Source organism: Cannabis sativa, chromosome 6 (genome assembly GCF_029168945.1).
Source record: "Cannabis sativa cultivar Pink pepper isolate KNU-18-1 chromosome 6, ASM2916894v1, whole genome shotgun sequence".
NCBI lineage: Eukaryota > Viridiplantae > Streptophyta > Magnoliopsida > Rosales > Cannabaceae > Cannabis > Cannabis sativa.
This window is the reverse complement of record NC_083606.1, coordinates 15681712-15709620: the sequence shown is the minus strand read 5'-3', so window position 1 is coordinate 15709620 and position 27909 is coordinate 15681712. Positions and strand designations below refer to the sequence as shown.

General features: G+C 35.1%; 2 protein-coding genes across 3 annotated transcripts; one reads left to right on the top strand and one right to left on the bottom strand.

The window, feature by feature from the left end:
* Window positions 1-19301: 19301 nt before the first annotated feature.
* On the top strand, window positions 19302-22024 carry LOC115725110 (methyl-CpG-binding domain-containing protein 11). Of its 2 annotated transcripts, none has more exons than XM_030654538.2 (3): window positions 19302-19444; window positions 19593-19695; window positions 20859-22024. In XM_030654538.2, the coding sequence occupies exons 2-3, from the start codon at window positions 19606-19608 to the stop codon at window positions 21756-21758; spliced, it is 990 nt and encodes a 329-aa protein (XP_030510398.1). In that variant the 5' UTR covers window positions 19302-19444; window positions 19593-19605; the 3' UTR covers window positions 21759-22024. The 2 variants fall into 2 exon arrangements, with proteins under 2 accessions (XP_030510398.1, XP_030510399.1); XM_030654539.2 differs by having other exon boundaries at window positions 19382-19448.
* Window positions 22025-22838: 814 nt separating this feature from the next.
* On the bottom strand, window positions 22839-24842 carry LOC115695793 (thylakoid lumenal 16.5 kDa protein, chloroplastic). The gene is made up of 4 exons (XM_030622878.2): window positions 24260-24842; window positions 23451-23590; window positions 23287-23359; window positions 22839-23172 (listed from the first exon to the last, which is right to left on the bottom strand). Exons 1-4 carry the CDS (start codon window positions 24654-24656, stop codon window positions 23063-23065), a joined length of 720 nt encoding a protein of 239 aa, XP_030478738.1. The 5' UTR covers window positions 24657-24842; the 3' UTR covers window positions 22839-23062.
* Window positions 24843-27909: the final 3067 nt, after the last annotated feature.

Sequence of the window (27909 nt, the reverse complement as noted above, 5' to 3'; positions counted from 1 at the left end):
TGTATAAACTATTGCTACAACTGATATGTCATCAATCTGGCAATATAAACATGTACATATGTATGTGTGATATACTAGTCTTACCTCAATTCCAACTTTAAATGTAACATTGAACCTTAGTGGAAAGAGGTGTTGATGATCGGAGGCCCTAAGTCACATTTAAAAAAAAGCTGATAAGTATTTGCTCCAGAACACTTTTGGATTCTTAAAAAGAATCTAGAGTTTTCTATCGAACTACATGGTGAAAATACCCTAAAATAAAACTTATATTTTGGCTCTAAAATATATATATATCATATTATAGAGCTCATTGCAAGCTTCATAACAGTATATAGAACATCTAAAACACACAATCAAGTGAAATTTATGGGAAAAATACGAATTTCAATCCTCCTAAATTACCAAAAATGGCAGACCAAATTTTTGCCCTTGTAAAAATGGCAAGCCATTTTTATAGTTGGAAACAAACATAATTTTTTTTCCCTCCAATTCTAACCGAAATCTTTCCAAATTGTCCAGAACTTCTAGACACAACATAACCAACATATTTCATCAAGAAACCCTTGCACCACACTTGCTGCAGCAAACCAAATCCCTTCAAACCAGTTCTAACAAGTCCTAATTAACCTTAATAAGCTTTTCCTAACCTCTCTAAAATCCCACAGTAATTCCTATTAAAAATAGCCACCCCAAATTAACTAAAACTCAAGACAAACTAATAAATTAGGTTAGGGTTCACCTTTGGTACTTGAAGAAGCTACGAGTTGAATACCTCGATCAAATTTAGCTTAAATGGAGCTTGAAAATGATGAAAACCCCTTGGTTTTTGTTGTGGTTTTAGGTCATGAAGGAGAGGAAGCAGTAAGGTAAGTTTTTTGCTTTACTTCAACTTTGACTTTATTTTTTTCATTTGGATTTTCTTTTAATTTCACTCCAAGCTACTGGTCATCAAATGAGATGAGTCATAGCTCCCTAATCCATCAAAATAAGTGACTAATCAAAGGACAAAAAGACTAAAATGCCCTTGCTCACAAAGTTACCTCGTGACCCTAGGGGTGAAATGGTCCAATTTTTGTTATTGCCCTAAACCCATATATTCTAAAAAGTTCAATGATATTTCCCTACAAATTACTTGATAAAAATTTGTATTCATGTGACTAAAATTATTGTCTGGCCCATTTACACTGTTATCAAATATAAAAATATAAAAACATGAAAATTCACAGATAACATGCATATCACACTTATAATTCAATAAAATCTCTAGAATTCAAAAATAATAATCATAACACATGTTTTCATGAAAATGGGGTCTACAAAGCATAAAATGCACAAATAATCACATAATCAGATTAATTAGTGCTAAGTATCCTACTAATCCCATGTCTAAGTATAACAATCATTACAGATATTATCCCTAAAATTAGAATTATTTAAGAATAAACAAAAATTTACACAATCTCATCCTTTTTGCCTCTCTTGGTTCAGCCACAAAGAAACCTCAAGAAGCTATCCCTTTTCTTTATTAATTCAGACCAAATACTAGAGCAATTTCTACAAGAATTTAAATGGCATTGAGGTTATACTCTAAGGTAAGCCCTTACTCTTATTTCTCTTTTATTTTTTAAAAGAAAATGCTTTGGGTGAGCAAGCAATTTTATTTCTGCTCTATGTCCGAGCTTGGGGAACTTAGGGGCTAATTTGGGGAGTTGAATTTGAGTGTTTTCTTCTATTTTTTTGCCCTTGTTGTGGTTTTTTAAATGTTGAGAAAGTTTGAGTTTTTTAACTCAAAGCTTGCTCAACAATGGCAAGTTTTTTATATTGTGTATTGATGATGCAATTTCTGGTTGGTATATGTTATTTATGATTTTTATAGGTGTTTTGGAGGTTTTGGTTCGAGTTGGGGTAAAATTGAAATTGGTTTAAAGTTTTTTGTGTTTTCTGTAGAAAAACAGGCTTTTCCAGGCAAAATCACAAAGAACGATTTAGGAGTTTTTAAATCTAGTTCACCGGTTGGGGAAGTTTTGGGAGCCTCAGTTTTTGCATTTTATTGATATTTAGGGTATTACCACACTATTCATCGATAGGAAAATTTTTAATTTTGAATTTAACTCTTTTAAATTGAGTTAGCGAGTCACTTACTAGTTTTATGTAAATTGTGACTTAGGGCATTTAAATCATCGAGCAGCAGTTTTCACTCAGGTTGACCGACACACTTGAATTAAGAATAAAGGTAAGATTCGTATAATGATATATATCCATACATGTTTAACATACATATTTTATGATTTCCTATTAGTTAGCATATCAGTAAAAGTGATATTAGTATACTTAGAGTTACACTGAATATCAACTGATTTATGATTGGAAATATAGTATGCATTGATGTTATCACATTAGTACGACTAGAGTACTAAATATACGTTGATATTATGATCAATCATACTGCCATTAAGAATATTTGAAAGTTGTACATGTTGGACGTGGGATATAAAATTGATTAGGTGTATGGGCACCTAGTTACAGTTTGGTTATATGTTTATATCTATACTTTTCTTACCGAGTCTATCGACTCACAAATATTTTTACATGTGTAAGTAAGGTCAAAGCAAAGGCTGAGATGTAGTGAGTCTTGAGTTGGATGAAGATTGTACATATCGAGGCGGCTAGACTTTGAAGTGTTTGGGTCTTTGGGATAGTTGGCCTCATATTTTGATATTCGCTAGGCGACACTATTATATGTAGCATTTTGAAAATGATTGTAAAAAAAAGGGATCCTAGAATCGTATAAGCTCATGGTTATTTATTATAAGTTTATTTAATTTACGAAAATTTAATTAATTACGTTTTTCAATAAGTCCTTTTATTAGTAAGGGAATGCACAATAATTAGAAGAAAACACTGTAGCGTGCCTAAACTAGTAAGGCATTAAAATTCGGCATCAGATCTACCAGGTTATCTTTCAAAGATTGTCATCTTATGTACAATCATCATCAAAGATATGCTCGACACATGGTTTAGTAAGCGTTTACGTGTTTTTAGTAGTTTAAATTAGTTTGAATAGAAAACGATGATATGAAGAATATTAGTAGCTTGATAGAAAATTAAGAGCATGTTAAGTTCCCATGTTTATGGTAATTAGTTTATAGTTTTGATCGATGCATGACTGACCTAACCTGTGATTTTGCAAACACGTCCTATAGAATGGAGTCAATGAAACACTAGAGGTCAGGGTAAATGGTCGAGGATGGTGGCGGTCAAGGAGAATAGAATTCTCCTCATGCTTGTGGTGTCAGTAGAGGTTGTGGTAGGCTTTACAGAGGTATTCATAAAAATCTACCGCATGCTCCACAGGATTAGGAGCAAAGATTTGCAGAAAATACAAGCTAGGATTCAACAAAAAGATAAATAAATTTAGAGGTTGAGGCAACATGGATATCCTATTGTGTCTCTACCTCAGGTACCATTCGTTGTAGCTTTGGTGTTGCTAGCAGAACAGTTGTTGCTCTTAACCCATTAAAGCTACTATATGAGAGATTTAGGAAGTAAGGACCTCCAATTTTCCTGGGAGGCCTTGACCTGATGAAGGCCAAGCAATGGCTAACTACTATAAATAGAATTTGAATTTTATGGGAGTCACTAACAATGCTAGGGTGACTTGTGCTCCCTTTCAATTCCAAGATGATGCCTTGGTATGGTGGGATATGGTATCCCTAACTCGAGACATTTTGGTAATCACCTAGGAGGAGTTCCAAGATTTGTTCAATGCAAAATACTCAGTTGGTTCAAGGGGAATCAATGTCGATAACTAAGTATACGACCCAGTTTAACAGGCTTGCTAGATTGGCCTTAGAAATTGCACCTACTAACTTAAGTAAGAAAGAAAAGTATTTGGATGGATTCAACCCTAAAATCAAGCATCATCTGATGATCACCATAGATGATGCCACTACCTATCTTAGATGGTAGATAAGGAATTATGTGTTAAGGGTGTAGTTGAGTTTATTCAAGAGCCCCGAGGAAATCACATTATTGGTGGAGTCACTTCTCCTCTTACTTTTTAGATTTGGTAAGAATGGTAGTGATTCAACCTTTGATCATAAGAGAAAAGCTCCACCAGCATCCGATGGTTTGAACCAGAGCAAGAGATTCTAAGCGAATCAGGATCGCGATGGTTGTTAGGGTGATTCTAAAGGCCGTTACACTTACCCAAAATGCCCTAGTTGTAAGAAGCATCATCTGGGTGAATGTAAAGGCATGGCATGTTTCCAATATTGCTTGATGGGCCACTACATAAGGGATTGTCCATAACTAAAGAGGGAAGAACCAAAGCAGTAGGCAAAACCCATGCTAGCTCGAGTGTTTGTCATTACTTAGGCTGATGCTGAGGCTAGCCCTTCAGTGGTGATAGGTCATCTTCTTATTAACAACTTCTTTTATTATGTATTATTAAAATTTAGAGCTACACTCTCACATGTGTGTGCCAAAGTAATTGACGAATTGGGTAAGCCTTGTGATAATTATATGATAGGGTTTGGAATCCTATTTCCTAGTGGAGAGTTAGTTATCTCCAAGAGAGGGGTTAGGTCTATATGGATCAGAATGGATGGTAGAGAGTGAAGTGCTGATCTTGTCGAGCTGGTTTTAGGATATTTTCATATTATCCTTAGAATGGATTTTTTTGTCAAAATATGCAACTAGTACAGATTGTAAGAGGAAAATTCTGACTTTTCAGCGTAAGGTTGAAGAACCATTTGTCTTCATGGGAACAATTTAGGGTTCCCAAATTCTGATCATCTCAGTTTTGAAAGCTAGAGACCTTTTAGGAGATGGTGTATTGGGTTTCTAGTAGTTGTGATAGATCCTAGCAACCTCGAAATAGTTGGACTTGAGGACATCAAGGTGGTAAAAGAGTTTTTGAACATATTTCCTGAGGAATTACTTGGGTTACCACCACAAAGAGAGATAGACTTTGTAATTGATATAACAGAAGGAGTAGAGCCAGTTTCTAAGGTACCATATCAGATGGCTCCAATAAAATTAAGGAATTTAAGTTACAACTTTAGGGGATGCTTGATCTGGGGTTTATACGACCCAGTATATCACCATGGGGAGCTCCAGTGCTGTTTGTTAAAAAGAAAGATGGATCACTTTGTATGTGTATAAATTATCGGGAACTGAATAAGTTGACAATTAAGAACAAGTATCCTCTACCTAGGATCAATAATTTGTTCAATCAACTTCATGGAAAGATAGTCTTTTCCAAGATTGATCTTCGCTCAGGCTATCGTCAGTTTAGAATCCAAGAGAAAGACATTCTAAAGACTGCATTTTTTACAAGGTATGGCCACTATGAATTTCTGGCTATATCCTTTGATCTAACCAATGCTCTGACAGCTTTTATGGATCTGATGAATAGAGTGTTCAAGGATTTTCACGATATATGTGTTATAGTATTTATTGACGACATCCTTGTGTACTCTCAATTAGAAGTAGAGCATGAACAACATCTATGGATGGTTTTACAGCGACTATGAGAACACGAGCTTTATTCTAAATCAAGAAATGTGAGTTTTTGGTTACCAACAGTGTCCTTCTATGTCATATTATCGATAAAGATAGAATTATGGTTGATCCCAGAAAGATTGAGTTAGTTAGAGACTATTGAAATCGAAGACAGTTACTAAAGTTTGAAGTTTTAAGGGATTGGTTAGGTATTATTGTCAATTATGGAAGGATATTCCAAGATTTCCATGCTTTTGACAGAATTAACAAAGAAGAATCAATGATTCTTATGGACAGACAAGAGTGAAACTAGTTTTCAAGAGTTGAAGCAACGATTGATTATAGCTCTAGTATTGGCTTTGCTGTCAGATCGAGAGAAATTTATGATTTATTGTGATGCCTTGAGACAGGATTTGGGGTGCATTCTGATGCAAGCTAATAGAGTCATTGCTTATGCTTCTTGTCAGTTGAAGGAGTATGAGAAACGTTACCCACCTTATGATTTAGAGCTCGCTGCAATTGTGTTTGTACTAAAGATTTGGCGAAATTATCTCCATGGAGAGAAATGTGAGATTTACACAGACCATAAGAGTCTCAAGTATTTCTTCACACACAAAAATTTGAATATGAGACAAAGCCGGTCGTTGGAATTAGCCAAAGATTATGACTTAGAGATTTTGTATCATCCTAAGAAGGCCAATGTTGTGGCTGATGCTCTTAGTAGGAAAGGTCCCGGGTAGGTTTTTAGTGCTATGGTAATCTCTCCTCAGTTAGCGGCAGACATGGTTAAGGAAGGATTGAGTTTGTCGTTGGCAAACTCAATAATTTGATGCTTCAATCTGATTTGTTAGAAAGAATCAGAAGTGCTCTAATGGAAGATTCTAAATTAGTGAAAACTCGAGAAGAGATTTTAGCTGTTGAAGCTAAAGAAATCTGAGTGTCAGAATAGGATGTTACTTTACAAGGCTCGAGTTTGAATTCCATGCAGTGTTGAGCTCAGAAAAGAGATACTAGATGAAGCGCAGACCACTCCATATTCATGACATCTTGGTACAACCAAGATGTACCAGGACTTGAAACCCTATTATTGGTAATGTGGTATAAAGAAGGATGCAGTAGACTAAGTATATAGATGCCTAACTTGTCAAAAAATGAAGTATATAGATTGGTTAGGTATTATCATTATTTTGTGGAAGGAATTTCCAAGATTTCCATGCCTTTGACAGAATTAACAAAGAAGAATCAACGATTCTTATGGACGGACAAGTGTGAAACTAGTTTTCAAGAGCTGAAGCAAAGATTGATTATAGCTCTATTGTTGGCTTTGCTGTCAGATCGAGAGAAATTTGTGATTTATTGTGATGCCTTGAGACAGGGTATGGGGTGCGTTCTGATGCAAGCTAATAGAGCCATTGCTTATGATTCTTGTCAGTTGAAGGAGTATGAGAAACGTTACCCAACTTATGATTTAGAGCTTGCTACAATTGTGTTTGCACTAAAGATTTGGCGACCTTATCTCTACGGAGAGAAATGTAAGATTTACACAGACCACAAGCGTCTCAAGTATTTCTTCACCCACAAAGATTTGAATATGAGACAGAGTCGATCGTTGGAATTAGCCAAAGATTATGACTTAGAGATTTTGTATCATCCGAGGAAGGCCAATGTAGTGGCTTATGCTCTAAGTAGGAAAGGTCCCGAGTAGGTTTTTAGTACTACGCTAATCTCTCTCCTCAATTAGCGGCAAACATGGTTAAAGCAGGTATTGAGTTTGTGGTTGGAAAACTCAATAATTTGATGCTTCAATCTGATTTGTTAGAAAAAATCAAAAGTGCTCAAATGGAATATTCTGAATTTGAAAACTTAGCTGCTGAAGCTAAAGATATCTGAGTGTGAGAATAGGATGCTACTTTACAAGGCTCGAGTTTGAATTCCATGCAGTGTTGAGCTTAGAAAAGAGATACTAGATGAAGCGCACACAACTCCATATTCATTACATCCTTGTACCACCAAGACATACCAGGACTTGAAACCCTATTATTGGTGGTGTTATATAAAGAAGGATGTGGTAGATTAAGTATATAGATGTTTGATGTTTACCCAAATTTTAACGACGATGACGTGCCAAACTTGGGTCTAAGGGAGGGGCGGGGGGGGGGGGCTTCCCCCCAACTTGGGTCTTAGGGGGGGACCCCCCCTCCAACTTGGGTCTACGGGTCCCCCCCCCCAACTTGGGTCTTGGGGGGGTCACCTAACGATGGTGGTTGTCACACCCCTCTCAAGTTGGGTCTTGGGGGGTCACCTAACTATGATGGTTGTCATCCCCCTCAACGAGGGTCTCGGGAGTGTTACCCCAAGTATGGGCTTAATCCTCAAAGGTGGTTGACGAACATGTCACACCCAAAAGGGACCCTCGTCATCAGTGGCTCCTTCAAATGTTCAAATCCCGCGAAAAGCTCAAAGACAGTTGTTAACCCACGAAAATAGCGGGATATTATCCTAAAAATCAGACTCCAACTGCCTCCGAAAATCAAGGAGACGGTTGAGATAGCTCCGCGTTGGTCGCGTCTCCTGAAGCGAGAAGCACCGACCCCCCTCCCCCATATAAGGGGTCACTTATGACCTGGGAGGGGGGATCTGCAATCTGATACACTTAGAAAAATAAACACTTCTCATTCTTTGCAATCAAGAGCTTGTGCTTGACTTTTGCAACTCAGATTAATAAAACTCAAGGGGAGTAGGCTATTACCGACATCTAGGGCCGAACCTCTTTAAATTTCTGTGTCTTTTATTTACATTTATTGTGAATTCTTGTGTTATTAACTGCATTTATTATTGTGATTTTGGTTTAAATCTCATTTATTACGAATCCAAGTCGGTTGGCTAAAAATCCAGTCAACATTTTGGTGCTTTCATTGAGAATTTTAGCCAAAATCTTGTAGCGATTTCACCGGGAAAAATGGTGTTAACTCGAAGATCTCAAGAGCGACCTGACGAAGAGATGGAAAGTGCCCACCAAGTTCCATCAGCAAGCAATCAAGCTGGGAACAATGGAGAACGACTCCCACGTACCGGGAACGGTGGCACGGCCACCACCGGTCAAACTACAGCCACTGGACAGACAACTACTGGGCGTACCACCAACGCCACTACCGCAGGAGGCGGTGCTACTGATGACGCCACCGAAAGAGGTAATACTAAAAATTTGGTCTCACCTACTGACGGTGCGGGCCAAGCTCAGACTAGTCGCAGCCCTAGCGTCTTTACGCCGCGGAATGAACCCCATGTTGACATCGAGGGAATTGACCCCGAGATGGATCAGATGCGAGACGCAATAGGCCAGATGCAAGGACTGTTTCAAACTGTGCACCAAGAGCAAAATTAAGCTCGAGTGACCTTGACTGAAAGTCTCGCTAACCAAAGGAGAGAATTCTAATCTTGGCTGGAAGATCATGCTCGTGAGATGAGGAGGCACCAAGACGACCAAGATCGTCGCACCCAAGAGGCTGCCGACTTAATATGAAGCTACTTCAACCAAAACACTCAAGGGATGGGTACTGATGCCCACAATCAGCAGATACCTCAAACCTATCCTCGGGAGGTCCCTACCCCAAGGAACTAGAGGGAGAGGGTGGTTTATGGACCTGAAGAGCACCCAAGGAACCAAGAGAGGACTAGGAGTCACCCCTCCAACAGGGTTCCCCGCAATAATAATTGACCACCCCCGGCCGATGAGCAAGTCCTACCCGGTCATCATATGGGACGGGATGACCCCCACAATGTCCATCTAAGGCGGAGTGGTGGAGGAAACTCTAGAAACAACAATGGTGACCGTGGCAGAAACAGTGTAGGGATGCCCCAACGTAGGGAGTGGCAACCTCGCAATCAACGTGGCCAACCACGAGATGGCGATGATCGCCCAAAAAATTGTAGGTCTAGGGGGAGAAGAGAAGACCCTGAGGTCAACAGTGACTACCATCCAAACTACTCTGACGGTCATGGAGATGATGAAGCTGAAAGTCAGGCTAACAACCAACCAAATCATGAGCTGGGGGGTTATCAAGCCAGAGGGTCGTATGCCCCAAATAGGCAACATCAACTTGAAAATCCACCCCAAAGGGGTAGGAATGACCAAGTACCACCCCTAGCTGATGGAAGGGCTGACAGTCAGAACATCGGAGGAAGGCCAAGAACCGGGTCAATTTTTAAACGGGTAGGCCCCCGAGGGGGTAGAGACCTACGAGACGCCCTCAACAGAAATAGAGACAATCGTAGTTCTAACATAGTGAACCCACCTAAGCCGGTCCAGAGGGACCAAGCAAATGTTGGTGTCAATATTGCTCAACCTCAAACAGTCACAGATCTGGTGATCCAAGCTCGGTTGGACGAGTTAACCCAATTGGTCAAGGACCTTACTTCACCAAAACCCACTACTTGGATCTGGAAAGGAGAAGAGGGTCTGCCTTCTCCCAAATGATCAATGACCTCCCTATTCCCGCAAAGTTTAAGATGCCCACTTGCAAGTACACGGGTAGTGAAGACCCACTAACTCATGTGGAGAACTTCAAAATCTAAATGGACCTTCAAGGAATCAGGGATGACCTTAGGTGTCGAATTTTCCCTGCAACCCTCACGGACACGGCGCAACAATTGTTTACTAAACTACCCCCAAGGAGAATCACATCTTGGGATGAGTTTGAAGAGTTACTCTATACCCAATTCTCTTCAGCCCGACAAATACCAGCGGAGTAGGGTAACTTGGTCGCCATCAAGCAAAAGCCCGATGAGCCACTAAAAGACTACATTCAATGCTTTATGCAGGAGGCAACCAATGTAAAAAATTTGAGCGATGATGGTAAGCGGGCCGCCATCATGGGGGGCATTCTGGTGGGAAGTCGATTGTGGAAGGATACAAGGCGGAAACCAACCCATACTATGATAGACTTCCTTGACAGAGTTGATGAGTTTATTAAACTAGAAGAGGTTGAATGGAACGCCAAAGGCCTCAACCAAGCTAAGGGAAATAAGAACGGAGCAAGCACTAGTGGCCAAGGCTCCCATGGTTAGGAGAGTAATAATAAAAATGGCTTTAACAATGGAAAGAGGACCAACAACGATTATGGTGGAAACAACTTTATTAACAACAAAAAGCCAAACAAAGCATCCTCATGAATGAATATGTCCTTCTAATTGATACAATCTTCAGCCACGTGCGACATTCCTCTTGTCCTTAGCTATGGGTATGATAACCCATCATCCTGCCAAAGGGTGACTTACCACTGAGTATGGAGTATTTGGGATCATCCCACCTGGAATATACAAGTTAGCATGTTACGGTGCCAACACAAAGCTAGTACTAGTGTGTTACCATTAAAATGCAGAGCACCTGCAAAAGTACTACCAATATAAGTTGCTTTTCAGCAATGACTTAGGCTGGTTGGTGTACCCGCAAAGTGATTTCCATAGCTGGTCGTCATACCTACGAACAAAGTTTGATAATGTAAAGGCACAAATTGCCCACTTTTGATGTAATAAGGCATATTTGCCCATTTTATTCATCAAGAAAAAATTGCAAGTTATTTTTCATATAATGGCGCAGCTTGTATGATTGTTATTGAATCAAATTGCAAGCCGAACTAAGGTCAAGAGTCTATGAAATTATAGTGGCAAACCCGTGACAATAACAGTTCCTATGTGAAAGCCCTGATTACTTAACAAGTGATCAAGAGGTGAACCTACTTAGTCACTTGGGCGGCAACCATGCTCATACATGGAGTAGTAAGCATAAAACACACTCACTTAAATAGATTCTACAATTTTGAAACTTTCTTTTCAAATTTTAAAGTGTTTGTGCATTGCTCAATGTCTTGAGCAACCTATATGTTGTACATGGTTAACTATAAAAAAAAAGGCTTACGCATAGTGTGGTACATTCCAGACAAGTTAACACATAGTACAATATAGTAATAAAGTCACATAGCTCCAAAGTAAAAAAGAAGGCATACATCTATGACATTCATAGACCCTCAAGGGTCCAAGCTAGGGGTACCACCCCGACCCTCAAGGGTCCAAGCTAGGGGTGCCCCCCGAACCTCAAGCGTCTAAGCTAGGGGTACCCGCCGACCTTCAGGGGTCCAAGCTAGGGGTACCCCCTGACCCCCAAGGGTCCAAGCTAGGGGTACCCCCCGACCCTCAAGGGTCCAAGCTAGGGTACCACCCCGACCCTCAAAGGTCCAAGCTAGGGGTACCACCCCGACCCCAAGGGTCCAAGCTCTGGGTACACCCCCGACCCTTCATAGGGTGTGGCAGTTGATGGTCAACAAAGTGTGTTCAAGCCTACAAATCATCCAAGTTTATCACACCCCGACAAATACCTTTTTACCAATTTCATGAAAATAAAGTTGGGAAAATGGAGGGAATTTGAAACTTTGCATTTTCATAATGTTCTTCAATATTCAAGAACACAATCACCCAAAAGTTTCAAAGTTATTCATTTTCTCACCAAATTACATTAGACTAGAGCCAAAAACACATTACCATAGCCTATGCTACAAAATCCAATTGTCAAACACTCACATTTTATAAAAAAACTCAAAAATCCCAAGGATTCAATGCCATTTCCGGCCATGGAGAAAAGTACCAAAAAGAAGTGCTAAAAATTTCATCAAATTTCAAATTTCAAGTAAGAAGTTTGCAAGAGGAAGTGTGGATAGCCTACCCACTATGAAGATGGAAACCTCAAAGCTTCCAAGAATTATTATAATTTTTTCTTTGTAAATATTTAGATTATTTCTTTTGAAAATAATTTATTTTTCTTGTAATTTAATTTTGCTTGTAAAGGGAAAAATTATCATTGGGATATGTTGTTAAATGTGAAAAAAGTAACGGTTGGGTAAAATATTTTTGGGTTTTTGGAATGTAATTTTAGTATAGGCGTAGTATTTTTGGTGCCAAGTCGTCAACAACAAGGGCAAGACCCGGACAACACAAGAAAGTTCCTACCGTATGGTCATACCGCTAGAAACTTGGGGAGCAAATGTTTACCCAAATTTTAACGACGATGACGTGTCAAGAGTAGCAACACGTGGCATAAATATATTGGGACTAAATTAATGAAGAAGGTGTAAAGTCATGACTGTTGAGATGCCCCCTCAATTTGGGTGGTTGTTCATCCCCCCCCCCCCCCAAAAAAAAAAAAACTTGGGTTTTGGGGGAGGGGGGCCCCCCCAACTTGGGTCTTACTGGGGGGGACCCCCCCCCCCAACTTGGGTCTTGGGGGGGTCACCTAACGATGGTGGTTGTCACCCCCTCTCAAGTTGGGTCTTGGGGGGGTTACCTAACTATGATGGTTGTCATCCCCCCTCAACGAGGGTCTCGGGGGTGTTACCCCCAAGTATGGGCTTAATCCTCAAAGGTGTTTGACGACCATGTCACACCCATAAGGGACCCTCGTCATCAGTGGCTTCTTCAAATGTTCAAATCCTGCGAAAGGCTCAAAGACAGTTGTCAACCCACAAAAATAGCGAGATATTATCCTAAAAATTAGACTCCAACTGCCTCCGAAAATTAAGGAGACGATTGAGATAGCTCCACGTTGGTCGCGTCTCCTGAAGCGAGAAGCACCGAGCCCCCTCCCCTATATAAGGGGTCACCCATGACCTGGGAGGGGGGATCCGCAATCTGAAACACTTAGAAAAATAAACACTTCTCATTCTTTGCAATCAAGAGCTTCTTCTTGACTTTTGCAACTCAGATTAATAAAACTCAAGGGGAGTAGGCTATTACCGACATTTGGGGCCGAACCTCTTTAAATTTTGGTGTCTTTTATTTATATTTATTGCGAATTCTGATGTTATTAACTGCATTTATTATTGTGATTTTTGTTTAAATCTCATTTATTACGACTCCACGTCGGTTGGCTAAAAATCCAATTAACACTTGACTTGTCAACAAATCAAGACTGAACATCAAAGACCTACGGGGTTATTACAACCTTTAACACTTCCCGAGTGGAAATAGGGGGATGTCACTATGGATTTTGTAGTTGGCTTACCTAGAACCACGAGTGTGTATGGTTCTATTTGGGTAATTGTGGATCAATTTACTAAATTAGGTCACTTTCCACCAGTGAAGACAACATATACAGTAGATTGGTATGCAAAATTGTATGTAGAGGAAAAATTATGTCTCCATGGGGCTCTAAAATCTGTTGTTTCATATAGAGATTTGAAGTTTACTTCTAAGTTTTGGGAAAGTCTCCAAAGGGCCATGGGTACAAAACTGAAGTTCAATACAACTTGCCACCCCCAGACAGATGGTGAGTCCTAAAGGATAATTCAGATACTAGAGGATATGTTGCGGGCTTGTGTGATGGATTTCGAAGGTTTGTGGAGTAAGTATTTGACTTTGATAGAATTTTCCTATAATAGTTATCATAGTACCATAGGGATGGCTCCCTATGAGATGTTGTATGGTAAGAAGTGTCGTTCTCCAATTTTCTTGGATGAGACCGGAGAAAGAAAATATTTAGGTCTAGAGTCAGTTCAGCAGACTAGTGAGGCTATAGAGAAGATCAAGGCAAGAATGCTTGCTTCTCAGAGCAGGTAGAAAAGTTATGCAGATTCAAAGCTTAGAAAGAAAGAATTTCGAATAGGAGATCGTGTCTTCTTACAAGTATCACCAATGAAAGGGGTAAAGCGCTTCAAAAAAAAAGGGAAAGTTATGCCCTAGGTTTGCAAGGCCTTTTTAGATTCTCGAGAAGGTTAGACTAGTGGCTTATTGTCTAGCCTTTCCTCCAGCATTGTCAGCATTGCACAATATTTTCCATGTTTCAATGTTAAGGAAGTATGTTTCAAACTTTAATCATGTCCTGAATTACAAAACCTTAGAGCTATAGTCAGACCTATCTTATGAGAAGCAACTACAGATCCTCGATAGGAAAGATAAAGTCCTTCGAAACAAAAGCATAACATTTGTCAAGGTACTCTAAAGGAAGAACAAGGTGGAGGAAGCCACTTGGGAGTTGGAGTCCGATATGAGGGCTCAGTATATATCCAAAGTTATTCAGGTTAGATTTTGAGGACAAAATCCTTTTAACGGGGGATAATTGTAATGACCACATAGTTTAAAAATGAGAATTATTAGATAATTGGAGATTTATTTATTATTTTATGATTAATGCTTTTTAGTAGGAAAAATGGGACCTATCGTCAAAAATAGACCGTAGAAAAATAATTTCTCAATTATGGAGATAATTATTAAATTTTAGGTGTATTATATATGTTATGTATGAATTTCAATTTTATGCCCGTAACAGTAGAATGTGATGATTTGGCCATTAGAATCACTTAGATACGGTTGAGTATCTTAGAATTAGCAGAGAAAAAAAGTTAGACAGTTGAATGTCGGGATTGTGCGGGGTAATGGTTGGTGACCATTTTACCCTAGGCATCAAGATTGCTTAACTTGTAAGAATGGGCAATTTTGTAAGTTTACTTTACAATTGTCTTTAGTGAGATTATTAATAATTCTTAAGTTTTTACATTGATTTTATATTAAGAATAAACAAGAAAAATACTTGAAATTATCCCTAAAATTAGAATTATCTAAGAAAAAACCAAAAATAACACAATATCATCCTTTCTCTCTCTCTCTCTTGGTTCGACCACAAAGAAACCCCAAGAAGCCATCCTTTTTCTTTGTTAATTCAGACCAAAAACTTGAGCAATTGCTGCAAGAATTCAAGTGGTATTAAGGTTATACTCTAAGGTGAGCCCTAACTCTTATTTCATTTTGATTTTTTTTAAAGAAAAATGTTTGGTTGAGCATGCAATTTTTTGTTCGGCTCTCTATTCGAGCTTGGGGAACTTTGGTGCTATTTTGGGGAGTTAAATTTGGGTGTTTGTTTTTGTTTTGAGGCCCTTGTTGTGGCTTTGCTAAGTTTTGAGAAAGTTTAAGTTTTTGAACTCGAAGCTTGATCAACAATGGAAAGTTTTTATATAGGTTATTGATGATGCATTCTATGGTTGGTATATGTTATTTATGATGTCTATAGGTGTTCTGCGAGTTTTGGTTCGATATGGGGTAAAATTAAACTTGGAGTGATTTTTTTTTTGTGCTTTTTGCAAAAAAAAATGGTCCACTGTTTTTTTCAAAAAAAACGGTGAACCTTTTTCCCTGGCAGAATCCGAAAAAACGGTTTACCATTTTGAGAATCCAATTCACTTGTTGGGGCATTTTTAGGAGTCTCAATTTTTACATTTTATCGATATTTAGGGTATTGTCACGCTATTTATCAATAGGGAGACTTTTAGTGTTGAATTTAATTTCTCGAAGCTAAGTTAGCGAGTCACTTACCAATTTTATATAAATTGTGACTTAGGGCCTTTAAATCATCGAGTAGCAATTTTCAGTCAAGTTGACCGACACACCTAAATTCAAAATAAAGATAAGATTAGTATAATAATATATATGCATACATGTTTCGTGTACTTGTTTTTATAATTACCTATTAATTAGCATATCAAAAAGAGTGGTATTAGTGTATTTAGAGTTACACTGAATATCGACGGATATATGATTAGCATTATACTATGGATTGATGATATCACATAAGTATGACTAGAGTACTGAATATAGGTTGATATTATGATCAATCATACTGTCATTAAGATCGTTCAAAACTTATACGCATTGGACGCAAGATATAGAATCGTGACTAGGTGTATGGGCACCTAGTTACAATTTGGTTATATGTTTATATCTATGTTTATCTTGTTGAGTATGTCCACTCACATGTATATTTACATGTGTATGTAAGGGCAAAGTAAAGGTTGAACAGTAGTGAGTCATGAACTAGATGAAGATTGTACATATCGAGGAGGCTAGACCTAGAGTGTTGAGGTCTTCGAGATAGTTGGGCTCATATTTTGATAGTTGCGGGGTGACATTGTTATATGTAGCATTTTGAAATAATTGTAAAAAAAAAAACCAAATCCTGAAATTGTATAAGTTTATGTTTATTTATTATATGTTTATTTTATTTACGAAAATTTTAATTAATCATGTTTTTTAATAAACTCTTTGACAATTAAAGGAGTGCACAATAATTAGAAGAAAATACTGTAGCGTGCCTAAATAAGTAGGGTGTTACAATTATCATTTACCCTTCCAATTATCTTTTGAATTCTTTAAGTACTATTAATTCATAATGAAGAGTTTAATTTATAATCTAATTATAGATTTTTGGCTCAATTAAATTAACTCTTAGAATTAACACTTTGAGGGAAATAAAATTCGATCCTATCAAAAATCTTAGATTCTACTTATTGTTTAACATATACCCAGTCATCCATGTTATTATGTTGCCAAAACATAAGTTGTAAGAATCGTCTTCTCTGAGAAACTTTAACGAGTAAATTAAATAACTTAATGAACACAAATAAGAGTTCAGGAATACTCATGATTAGATAGATATAATAATAATTACTTATGTGATATAAATAGCTCTTTTATGATAAACGACATACTGACAAAAGATTTTTATTTCTATCAATTCAGTCATACATAATAAAATTATATAAAGTACATTTGCTAAATGTATATCCACATATGTGTTCCCAATAAAAATCACATGCCACTACTATTTAGTGCTTAGTAAACCATACTTGGTAATTCCAAATTAAAGATTTCATATACATTGTCAACTAGTTTTATATTTATGGCATGATCTTAATTCTCTTATACTCTTACAAGATCATACACTTTCTACATGAATATGGAAATATTTTATATTTATTAATTATTTTTCAATAATTAACATATTCATTTATAATATATTTATATTTTATATATTCAATAATATATTATATATTGATATCTAGAATTATTAAATCATCAAATGTTTTTCAAGATTTGAAATTAATTTGTGATTAGTCCCCAATCTCTATTAGTCACATCTAATAAATCATTAATTACTAATCATGATAAATGTAACAGGCAAAAATTCAATTCATATTTGCTCAACTAGAACCATTTTTTAAAATTAGGTGATTCTTTGTACGATGTGAAGAATTCCAATAGCTATTTGGAGTAATTTGAAAAGGTGGGATGTTGTAATGGTTTAGTATCTTTCACAAAATGATGAAAAGAAACTACGACTTCGCACCGGAGGATCAACACTGAGACTAGCTACCACGACGTCTTTCTTGATGATCTCAGGATTGGTTAATGGGCAATGAGGTCGTTGAGTTGTAATTAGCTTCGTACAACCTGTAGAAAGAAGTTTTAACTTCTCGAATGTTATTAAATCAGATGGCCTTGTTTTAGAAACGGGATCCTCGCAGGAAAACATTTATTCTAAAGGCGCATCCTTATCACCTAAAGCCTCTGCTTCTTTGTCTCCTCCTATCCCAATATTCGTGTCGTTTCCACTTCAAGAAGGTAATTCAATTTCCTAGTCCACCTCTTCGACCTCACCATCATAGAAGACTATTGCATTAATGTAACTGCCTCGCGCAGAGACAGTTGATTCACTTCCTCGTGGTACAACCACGAACTGGTCTATATAAAAAGGTGATATGATATAAGACCAATCACAATCTATCTTTTAAAAGTGGACTAAGTAGATCAAGCTCTGGCTAAACTACTATAATTTGTTTGCATCTTTTACATTCTTGCTGTTACATTCTAATAATCGTTATTTTATATTTAGTATTCGCAAATCTAGGTTAGTGCTCGCAGTTTTGCTTGTAAGTGTTCTTACGTAGATTGAATACTTGTAGTCTTTGGTGTTGTCTATATTTCTTCGACAATACAACCAAATAATGTAATTCATTTAATACTACATATTCTCATAACCAATGATAATTATAAGTTTTCAAATAATTATATTCTCCTTTTTAATATATCAATTAATCAAATAATTTTAAATTTCTCGTACCAAATGCCATAAACATTCCAAATGTGACGACAATTAAACTAATGTAAGAGTCGGGTATACTTATAAAGAACAAAAAATTAATTTGTGCATAAAACAAAATTGAGGATTTTTTTTTAAATAAAAAATTAGAGGTTTTGAGAGAGAGAGAGAGAGAGAGAGAGAGAGAGAGAGAGAGAGAGAGAGAGAGAGAGAGAGAGAGAGAGAGAGAGAGAGAGAGAGAGAGAGAGAGAGAGAGAGAGAGAGAGAGAGAGAGAATTTGAGTTTTTGCTTTGCCTTACATCATGAAAATAAATTAGTTATTTATTTTGGTATGAATATTAAATTAAGAAAGTCGGGTCGGACCACCAATTTTTTAAAGGGTGTCTATACATTTAGTACTCTGTGTTTGGTCTAAATATAAGTTGGGTACCCTGTATTTTTAATAATGCTTATTTGGTATCTTGTATTTTAAAATTATACCTATTTGGTACCCTAAATTCAAATTTTTTTGATAAAATTTTATCAATACAATTAAGCGTCTAAAATTTTATAAATTCTAAATTTAAATTTAATTATTTGATTACACATAACTGAAAACTATTTGGTTAAATTGATAAAACTGAATTGATTAAATTTTATTTTAGGATATCAAATATGTACAATTTAAAAATATGAGGTACCAATAAATATTATTGAAAACATAAGGTACCAAATATGTTTTTCATGAAAAAATAAAGTACTAAATAAGTATATTCCTTTTTCTAAAATAATTTTATTTTATTTTTTTAAAAAAAGTTAACGGTTGGAAGTGGGAAGCCAACCGTTTGTGATGTGAATTGCACAAAACACAATCAGAGCCGTCGATTACTTTGGAGCTGAACACGTGTCATTTCATTACTGCACCGTCACTTTTTCCAGATGCCTTAGTTCCACGACTTAAAACACAAGCTCTGATTCAACAACCACAACACAACCTATGTTCTGATTCAGCAACGTTCCTTCTCCCTACTTTGTTTGCCTGTGAGTAAGAAGTTGAAGCTCTTTCCTTTTTCTATTTTTTTTAGTTTTATTTCTCTACTGAATATTACGATTATATTTATACATATAAATATGTTTTTTTTAAAAAAAAGAAAACCTCAGTATTAACTTTCTTTAATTTGGGATAAAGGTGGAATTGGAAAATGGCTAGCTCAGTGGAGAATGAAGGTGGTGGTTCAAATGAGGAAGTTGTCTCCATGGAGTTGCCTGCTCCTCCTGGTTGGAAAAAGAAGGTTTTTTTCTCTCTTCATCTCTCAATATGTGTTATTTCTTCGTCTCCATTCATGAATTTTAAATAACTAAAATAAAAAAAGGGCCTTCACAAACTTAAATTTTAGAAAGGGGCTTTGTGAAAGTTGGAAATTTTGTAGCTATTTCAGTCTCAAATTATTGTTTTGTTTGGAAATTTCTTCTGGTTTTGCTTCCATTTTCTAAACACGTGAGCTTCTGTAGGGGGAATTTGATGTTCTGGTGCAGTTTTCCAGCTAGGGTTTCTCGGTGCTCCCTGAATTGTGCTTAATTATTAGTAATTAAACTTATTGGATACTTCTCTTTTTTAACATTTCCGGGAATAAAAATTTCCATTACGTAATTTCATGCTCAAGTGTTTAGGCTTCCGTTAATTGTTCAAATTTTTGCATTGTTCAAATTTATTTATTCTTAACTTCGGGATTGAAGAAGTTTCAAATAATTAAAGGGCTTTGCTTCTAGTTTTTGCGGTTTATTGCATTTGATTTTTTTTTTTTTTTTTGTAATTGCATGTGAAATTTTGGTTCTGGAAAGAGGTGCATTCCTTTGTTCTTAGTGGGTTTTCTATATTTATGGATTTAGATTTAATTGCATTATGTCATTTTAAGATATCTTGGTACTTACCTGAAGTCACTAAAGGAATAATTTTGCACTTTAATGAGTGTAATCGCCATCATATGCATGATAACATTCCCTTCTTTTATTCTTTGATTTTGTTAGACTTCCATAGATTTTTACCCTGCACAAAGTTGACAAGATTAGCTTCTCTTTCAACTTTTGCAGGCAAAATTACATTTATTTTATCCATTGTTATGTATGCATTAGAGGAAGATATTATATGATTAGGAACTTGTCACAATCTATCCAGTCCATGTCCAAAGAATCGGTAATCAATCATTATTGTCCATGCTCTTCCAAGTAATCAATGTCAGAGTAATTCATGTTTATTCCTGAGAGAAAATAATAAACAAAGGACGTTAAATGATATTTTACAAGATGAGTTTATGTCAAGCCAAATGTAAAATATTTGGCATTCTATAACGTAAATTTCTATAAAAACTGATTTCTTTTGTTCGTAGTCTGCTTATGTTATTGTAAATTACAATAATTTATTGCATGGTGTCATGATCTGGTTTGTTTTTGACAGTTTTTGCCAAAGCAAGATGGAACCCCTAAGAAAAATGAGATCGTATTCACAGCTCCAACTGGGGAAGAGATCAGTAGTAAGAAACAGTTGGAAAAGTACCTGAAAGCACACCCTGGTGGTCCAGCATCATCTGAGTTTGATTGGGGCACTGGTGAGACCCCAAGGAGATCTGCAAGAATTTGCGAGAAGGTCAAAGCAGCTCCCCAAAGAGAAAGTGAGCCCCCGAAGAAACGAAGCAAGAAAACATCAGCTTCAAAGCAGTATGACAAAGAAAAAGAAACTGTCCCTGAAGGAAATTTGGAAATGAAAGGTGAAGAAACACAAGGTGAGCAAAAAACTGAAAAGGATGATACTGAAACCAAGAAGGATGTTCTAAAGGAAAATCATGAGACTAAAGCAGAAGATGCAGATACCACAATGGAAGCAGCTCCTGCTGATGGAGAACACGCAGATACCACAATGGAAGCAGCTGCTGCTGATGGAGAACCTAAGTCTGAAAAAGAATCTCATATACCTAATGATCCTGAGAAAATTACTGAAACAGACCAGGATATTTCAAAAGAAACATCTACTGCAAAGGATGTTTCAGGTTATGTCATATCTCATAGTGATACTTTGCACGAGCAACCACCGCTCGAGGAGAAAAAGGTTGAGCCAGTGGTGCAGGCTAATGCAGCTAAAACAAGTGCCGATGAGAAAATGTTTGAAATAGAGGAAATGGAGAAAGAGAAACATAACGGAAGCGTAATGGAGTCTGAAAGAGAAAAAGAATGGGAAGGAGTGGCAAGAGGGAACGAGGATAATACTGGTTCAGGTACTGAAGAAGTTAGCAAAAAGCCTGATGATGTGACCGTAAATGGCACCGATAGCAATGGCAATGCGAAAGAGATTATGCTCTGAGTACACTGTAGATTATATGCTATTCCTGACCCTTTTTAATTCCCGTCTGTACTCTGTAATGTTAGCTCTCTGATTGTTCACTGGGACATAAATATACAATCATATGTAGTTAGGCTTATAATATAACCATCTTTTGTTTTGATGGTGAGACAAGTAGCTTGCAAGTTTGTAACATTGTGGTATCAAATAAAGTCATGTACTATCATGACACGGTCTATATTAAAGCAAGGTAGTAATAATAATTTATTTTACTTTGACACCACCAACAATTATCCCCCTCATTCAGGTATTTGACCATTTCAATTGAATTATTTATTGATATAATAGTCCTTGCTTTTTTCATATCAATAAAAGACGAATATGAAGCTGTCTGTAGATCGTCGACTAGTCTTAGCACGGGCTCCTGGTAAAGCAATACAAAGAAATCAAAGTGCCATAATATTTGGCAAGAACTACAACTTGGTGCATTTGGATTATAATATGACTAGTGCTTTAAAAATGTGTTGGACTTTTTGATTTGGCATATGAGCACCATCTCGCACGTAACTACAAATAAATAAATTAACCTTGATGATAATTGTATTAGTAAAATATTTATTTATCAATTATATATAAATATAAATAATATTAAATATTTAAATTTTAATAACTATAAATATCTTCTTATTTGAACTTTTATACATATAAAATTTAGTAGTTAATTCATTCATTGTAATACAAATATAAAACACAAATTCGAACCGTGACAAACTTACCCTACAAAGTTATTAGCACAAACAAAATTCATATTTTTATAAACGAACCGATAGGCACGTATTCAGATAATGTTTGGAACTTCTTATAAAATGCTTTTGTATATATACTTCAGAGATATATATGTGAAGTAGAATATTAGTTACACAGAGACTTATAACGTAGGTATAATTTGAGCCCGAATAAAGCAGAAAAGTTGCTCTAAACATTATCAACTTTCCCCTGCTATTTTTGTTCTTATCCAACTGGTAAAGTATCAGTTAAGATATCATTTCACCTCTTATGGTGACAGATTCCCATTATTCCATATATGTACTCTGATTGCTGAGCATACACAAAAACCAAAAGCAATTATAAATTTACAGATGGTCTATACAGCACATAAAGAATATAAATATATGTATATATCAGCCGAATGAGACATTTTGACCTCAAGCTACCATGGCTAGTCAGTATAAAAGAAGCCAGAATTATTTAAAAAATTAACAGTTATACTCTCAAAACAAGTAAAATAACAGAATGAAAAACTGGTATCCTTTGCTTTCGAAAGTTTACAGCCCCTTGAGCTGTGAAACAAGGCCAGTTAAATTTGTCCATTTCTCAAATGCACTGGCAGAATCCACAAATGCAATTTTAGAGGATTTAACATCATTTTGAGTCACTGCATAATCAAAACAGGAAAACAAAGTTAACCCTTACAAGCACTATAAACATCTTCAATAAGCATGAGACAACTTTGGAATTTAGTAGTACATTCAAATTTGTTTAATCTCACCCGATGAAATCAATGATGATAATGATGAATTGAAAGTATCCACTTCATTCTTCTCCTCAGGACCAGAGCTCAGCTGTTGAATAGATACACAAGACATTCAGAAAAGCTAATACCATTTAATCCACAAGAAAATGAATTTTATGCTAGTGACTGGCTAATGTGACCTTAGTGAAAGCTACATTGGCATTCTTAACCCAATCTGAATTAGTGCTGCCACCAAGAACCGAACTTGCTGCAGATAAATCATTGTTGTCAATGGCTTGGCCTACTTTGCTCAGCTTGTACACAACATCCTGTAAATATCCTGTTCCAAATCATTCATGCTCATGGTAAGCCTCATACAAGTAAGACCATTCAAGGTTGAACTTTGTGGAAAGATAGGGCAGTGTGATTCTGAAAGGATCTAATGCATTGTATTTATCTGATTTACAAGGGAAATGAAAGCTAGCTAAACAGATTTCAATGACATGGTTTATCTACATTTTACACTTGCCAAGCTCTTGGAGCTCAATTAAAAGAATTCCTTATAGCATTGCAGTTTGGTGTTTTTCTTTTTTTTTTCTTTTGAACAATGAATTGTAGTTTTGGTTCAATTAGTGGCAATTAAGACATTTTCCTAAATCACTTTTTCTTTTTTCTTTTTCTTATAGATATACAACACTAACTGATAGCAATTGATCCCAAAAAATAAATTTATCCAACTTGCAGAAAATGAAATCACAACAGATTTTACCAACTGCAGATTATATAATAAAGTAGGTGAGAATATAGTGAGCAAATTCTTTCACCATTAATAACTAATCTATTGATTATAAGAAGGGACAACCATGTACAATTTGTTATCTGGAATAGAATCTATTTGTGGGTTTTCGATTAAACATAAAAGCAGATCAAATATAATTTAAACAAAATAGCTAAATGGGTACAATCAAGTTTTGCATTTTGACAGAATCAGTGACTAATTGGACCAAACCTGTTTCTTTGTTAGATGAGCTGAGAACTCCTTGTCTCTCAATTCTCTTCTTTCTATCCTTTTTTACTCTTTCCAGAAGCTCTTCATCATCATCAGCCTCTAGAATGGCGGCATTAGAATTGGAGACGCAATTATTACCAGCCAAAACGAAGAAAAAGCTGGTTACTAAACTGATTGAAAGGTTTCTCTTTGACAGAAGTAAAGAGGGTGGTGGTGGTGATTCACTGGCTGCCTTGGAAAGAATCAAAAGTCTCTTGGCATTATCATTGTGAGGATAAGATAATGATTGTGTTCTCAAAAGGAAACTAGTGGAAGAAGAGGATGAAGTTGAAGCTAAAGAGGAGAGACGTGAAGGGATGAAGGTGATTGCAGTTGAAAGAAAGGCTGTTGTTGCCATTTCTAATCTAAAGTTTCAATTTTTATTTTCTTTAAAATTGGTTCTCTGGTTTATTATTTGGTGGGAAAAATTAGAGCCAAAGGACAATTTAGAAGTATAAAGGATAAGGTCGGAAGATTGTGCTATCTGATCCAGTCATTTTTCTTTTTGTTAGATAAAAAAGTAAACTCGGACGAGAATGGGCTATTGGCCTTATTTTACAAATAATAATTTTTTAAACAGATTGTATACCCACTTTACTTTATTTGTTTTAATTTATCTTTATTTCCATATTCTTTAAGATATACATACTTTTATAAATAATGTGTCTATTATACCTTTTACATAAATATAAATTATGTACTACACTTAAGTGAAAGGTAAGGATATATTAGACAATTCACTCATAAAAGTGGGTAGATTTTAATTGTATAAAATATAAAGGTATTTTTGATTAATTAATACAAAAAAGAGGTATTCCTCAACTTATCCCTTTTTTAAAAGAGAGATTATAAAAATATTATAAAATGGGAAAAAATTTACAAAACTATTAGGATATGAAGATATTTATATTTTTGTTGTACTAAGTTTATAAAAATACTGCGTTAAAGTTTTAAAATTACAAAAATACTGTGTTTCAATAAAATAAAAAGGGAAATTTCATTATATAACCTTAAAAACATACTCATTATTGTTATAAATATTAATAATTATGTGGATGTCCAAATCTTTTATTTATTACCATAATTGTAATCAACATTCCTCTTTTTCTTAGTTTCCCTTTTTCTTAGTTTCTTAATATCTCACTCTTGTATTTGTATAAATAGGGGTTCACCCCATTGGAATAAACAACTCAGAAATTCTCATTCACTTTCTCTTTCTCTCTTCATCTTCTTCTTCTTTCTTCTCATCTACTTTATATTATTTTATATTATTTTATAACACGTTATCAGCACGAGTCTCTGCCCAAGCTTCAAGCATGAGTCTCTGCCCAAGTCCCAATGTAAGTATTTTGTTAAAGTTCTTGAATTGTTTCAAAGTCACGATACACTAAATATATATTTATATATATACTTATCTGACTGAAACAATTTCAAGAAATCCTTTGTTTTCTTTTTTCTTTTTATTTATATATCTATATATTATATATGTATGTATATGTTTTTATATATTTATTATTGATTTCATATATATATATTATATTCTTATCATTCATAATATTTACAATATATGTGTGCCTATGATATGATAGAGAAAATCTATATAAATTATACATATATCCAGAAGATTATGTATCATCGATAAAATATTGCATATAACGTAAAGATTATGCATCATCGATAAAATATTGCATATATCCTGAAGATTATGCATCATCGATAAAATATTGCATATATCCTGAAGATTATGCATCATCGATAAAATATTGCATATATCTTAAAGATTATGCATCATCGATAAAATATTGCATATATCCTGAAGATTATGCATCCTCGATAAAATATTGCATATATCCTGATGATTATGCGTCCTCAATAAAATCTTGCATATATCCTGAAAATTATGCAAACGTAATATTCATTATATAGTTGATGGATATATAATGAAAGAGATGAATACATATTTATATATATATATTCTTGTATTCTTTGAGGACAATGAAAAGTAATCTAATATCGATATAGATTTTGACAAACATTTCCTGAAGTAAATGTTTTATATTTGTCAAAAAAAAAAATGATTGTATTTATGTGAATACAACTAAAGAATCATTAAAAATGATTATTATTGATGCAATTTTATAGTGGGTTTTGAATATCCAAAAAGAATGTTAAGAAAATTGCATTGAAACATCAAAGTATAAGAATAACAATGAGCATGACTAATGTTATTTAAATACATGAGGCATGTATTTATTGTTCATCATTCCCTGCAGAGAATGATACAAATTGAAGTCAATTACTTTTAAAGATTCCTCGTATTAGTCATGTTATTATACATTGTTATTACTTGCAATGTTGGAAATTATTGAATCTGACATATATTAAAGATTCAATTTTGCATACATCTTGGAGACTATGCAAAAATTGCATTCATATATTCTTTGAAATATCGTAAAAGAAATTGTTGAATAATTTCTTATATTTTTATGGATAAACAAGTAATAAATTTTTAAGAAATTTATAATAATGTTCTACTTGTTCAACGTCATTCCCCGAAGTGAATGTAATGATTTTAAATAATCAATGACATTATTTACTACTCAAATATTTCCAGAAAAAGATGAGATACCACACACAATCAAAGTGCATGAAATCTATATATCATGTGTGGAATTGAATAATAGTGGTCGCGTACCTGTAGTACGGACACACTTATAATCAAGATAAAAGTATACTTGATTATTTAATAGAATGTGAATTGTACAAACTTATTGCACATTTAGAATATTTAAATATCATTACCTAAAGAGAATGAATAGGCATGAAATTCTATTTCAAAGAATATAGATTTCACATATATTGGTAATGCCAGAAGCAAATTAATATATACATATTTTATTATTTCTTGAAATCAATAGTTTCAAACTATTGTTGGTACATGATATGTAAATATATAGTTACTCTATAATTCAGTTTGCATATTCCCAAAAGTGGATATATAATTTACTAATATTTGTTAGTGATCCAATATAATCAAAGTGATAAAGAATCACAAAATGATTAGTTGAAAAGCTTCTTGAAGAAGTCTTACATACAATTGCTACTTTGAGTAGTAAAATGTCTTTGTATGTACCTAGATGTGTAACTTTTATCTAGTTATGAAAGTGATAATAAATAACTTATTATATGTACTTGTTGTACATTTAAATATATAATATATCAAGTCATGATAATTAGACTGATGAATAGTCTATTAATAAATTAGACGACTTGTTAAAAAGATATCAGGAAAAATAAATGATATATTATGGTTATATCTATTTGACCATTATAACAACATGATGAAGTTGTTATGTACATTTTATATAATACACATCATTAAATTGATGATAGTGATTCCTGAAGAAATATAAAATTTGATAAACATAATAGTGACTCCTGAAGAGTGTATATGTTTTGGAGAATAATATAATTATATCAATTCGTGTATATAAAAATGAAACTTGTAATGATTATGTTGTAATGAATTTACATTACATTTTGAAAGTTTCATTGAAATACAAATTATAGTGAACCTGAAGTTCATGAATTGAATTAATTTGACATGATCA

Bases quoted from the DNA above. Each gene is read 5' to 3' on its own strand.
- LOC115725110 (XM_030654538.2), top strand. From the start codon at position 19,606: ATGGCTAGCTCAGTGGAGAATGAAGGTGGTGGTTCAAATGAGGAAGTT. The intron at 19,696-20,858 runs GTTTTTTTCTCT...TGTTTTTGACAG, and splicing joins CTCCTGGTTGGAAAAAGAAG to TTTTTGCCAAAGCAAGATGG.
- LOC115695793 (XM_030622878.2), bottom strand. From the start codon at position 24,656: ATGGCAACAACAGCCTTTCTTTCAACTGCAATCACCTTCATCCCTTCA. The intron at 23,591-24,259 runs GTTTGGTCCAAT...GATTTGGAACAG, and splicing joins CTCATCTAACAAAGAAACAG to GATATTTACAGGATGTTGTG. The intron at 23,173-23,286 runs GTGAGATTAAAC...TTGATTATGCAG, and splicing joins ATCATCATTGATTTCATCGG to TGACTCAAAATGATGTTAAA.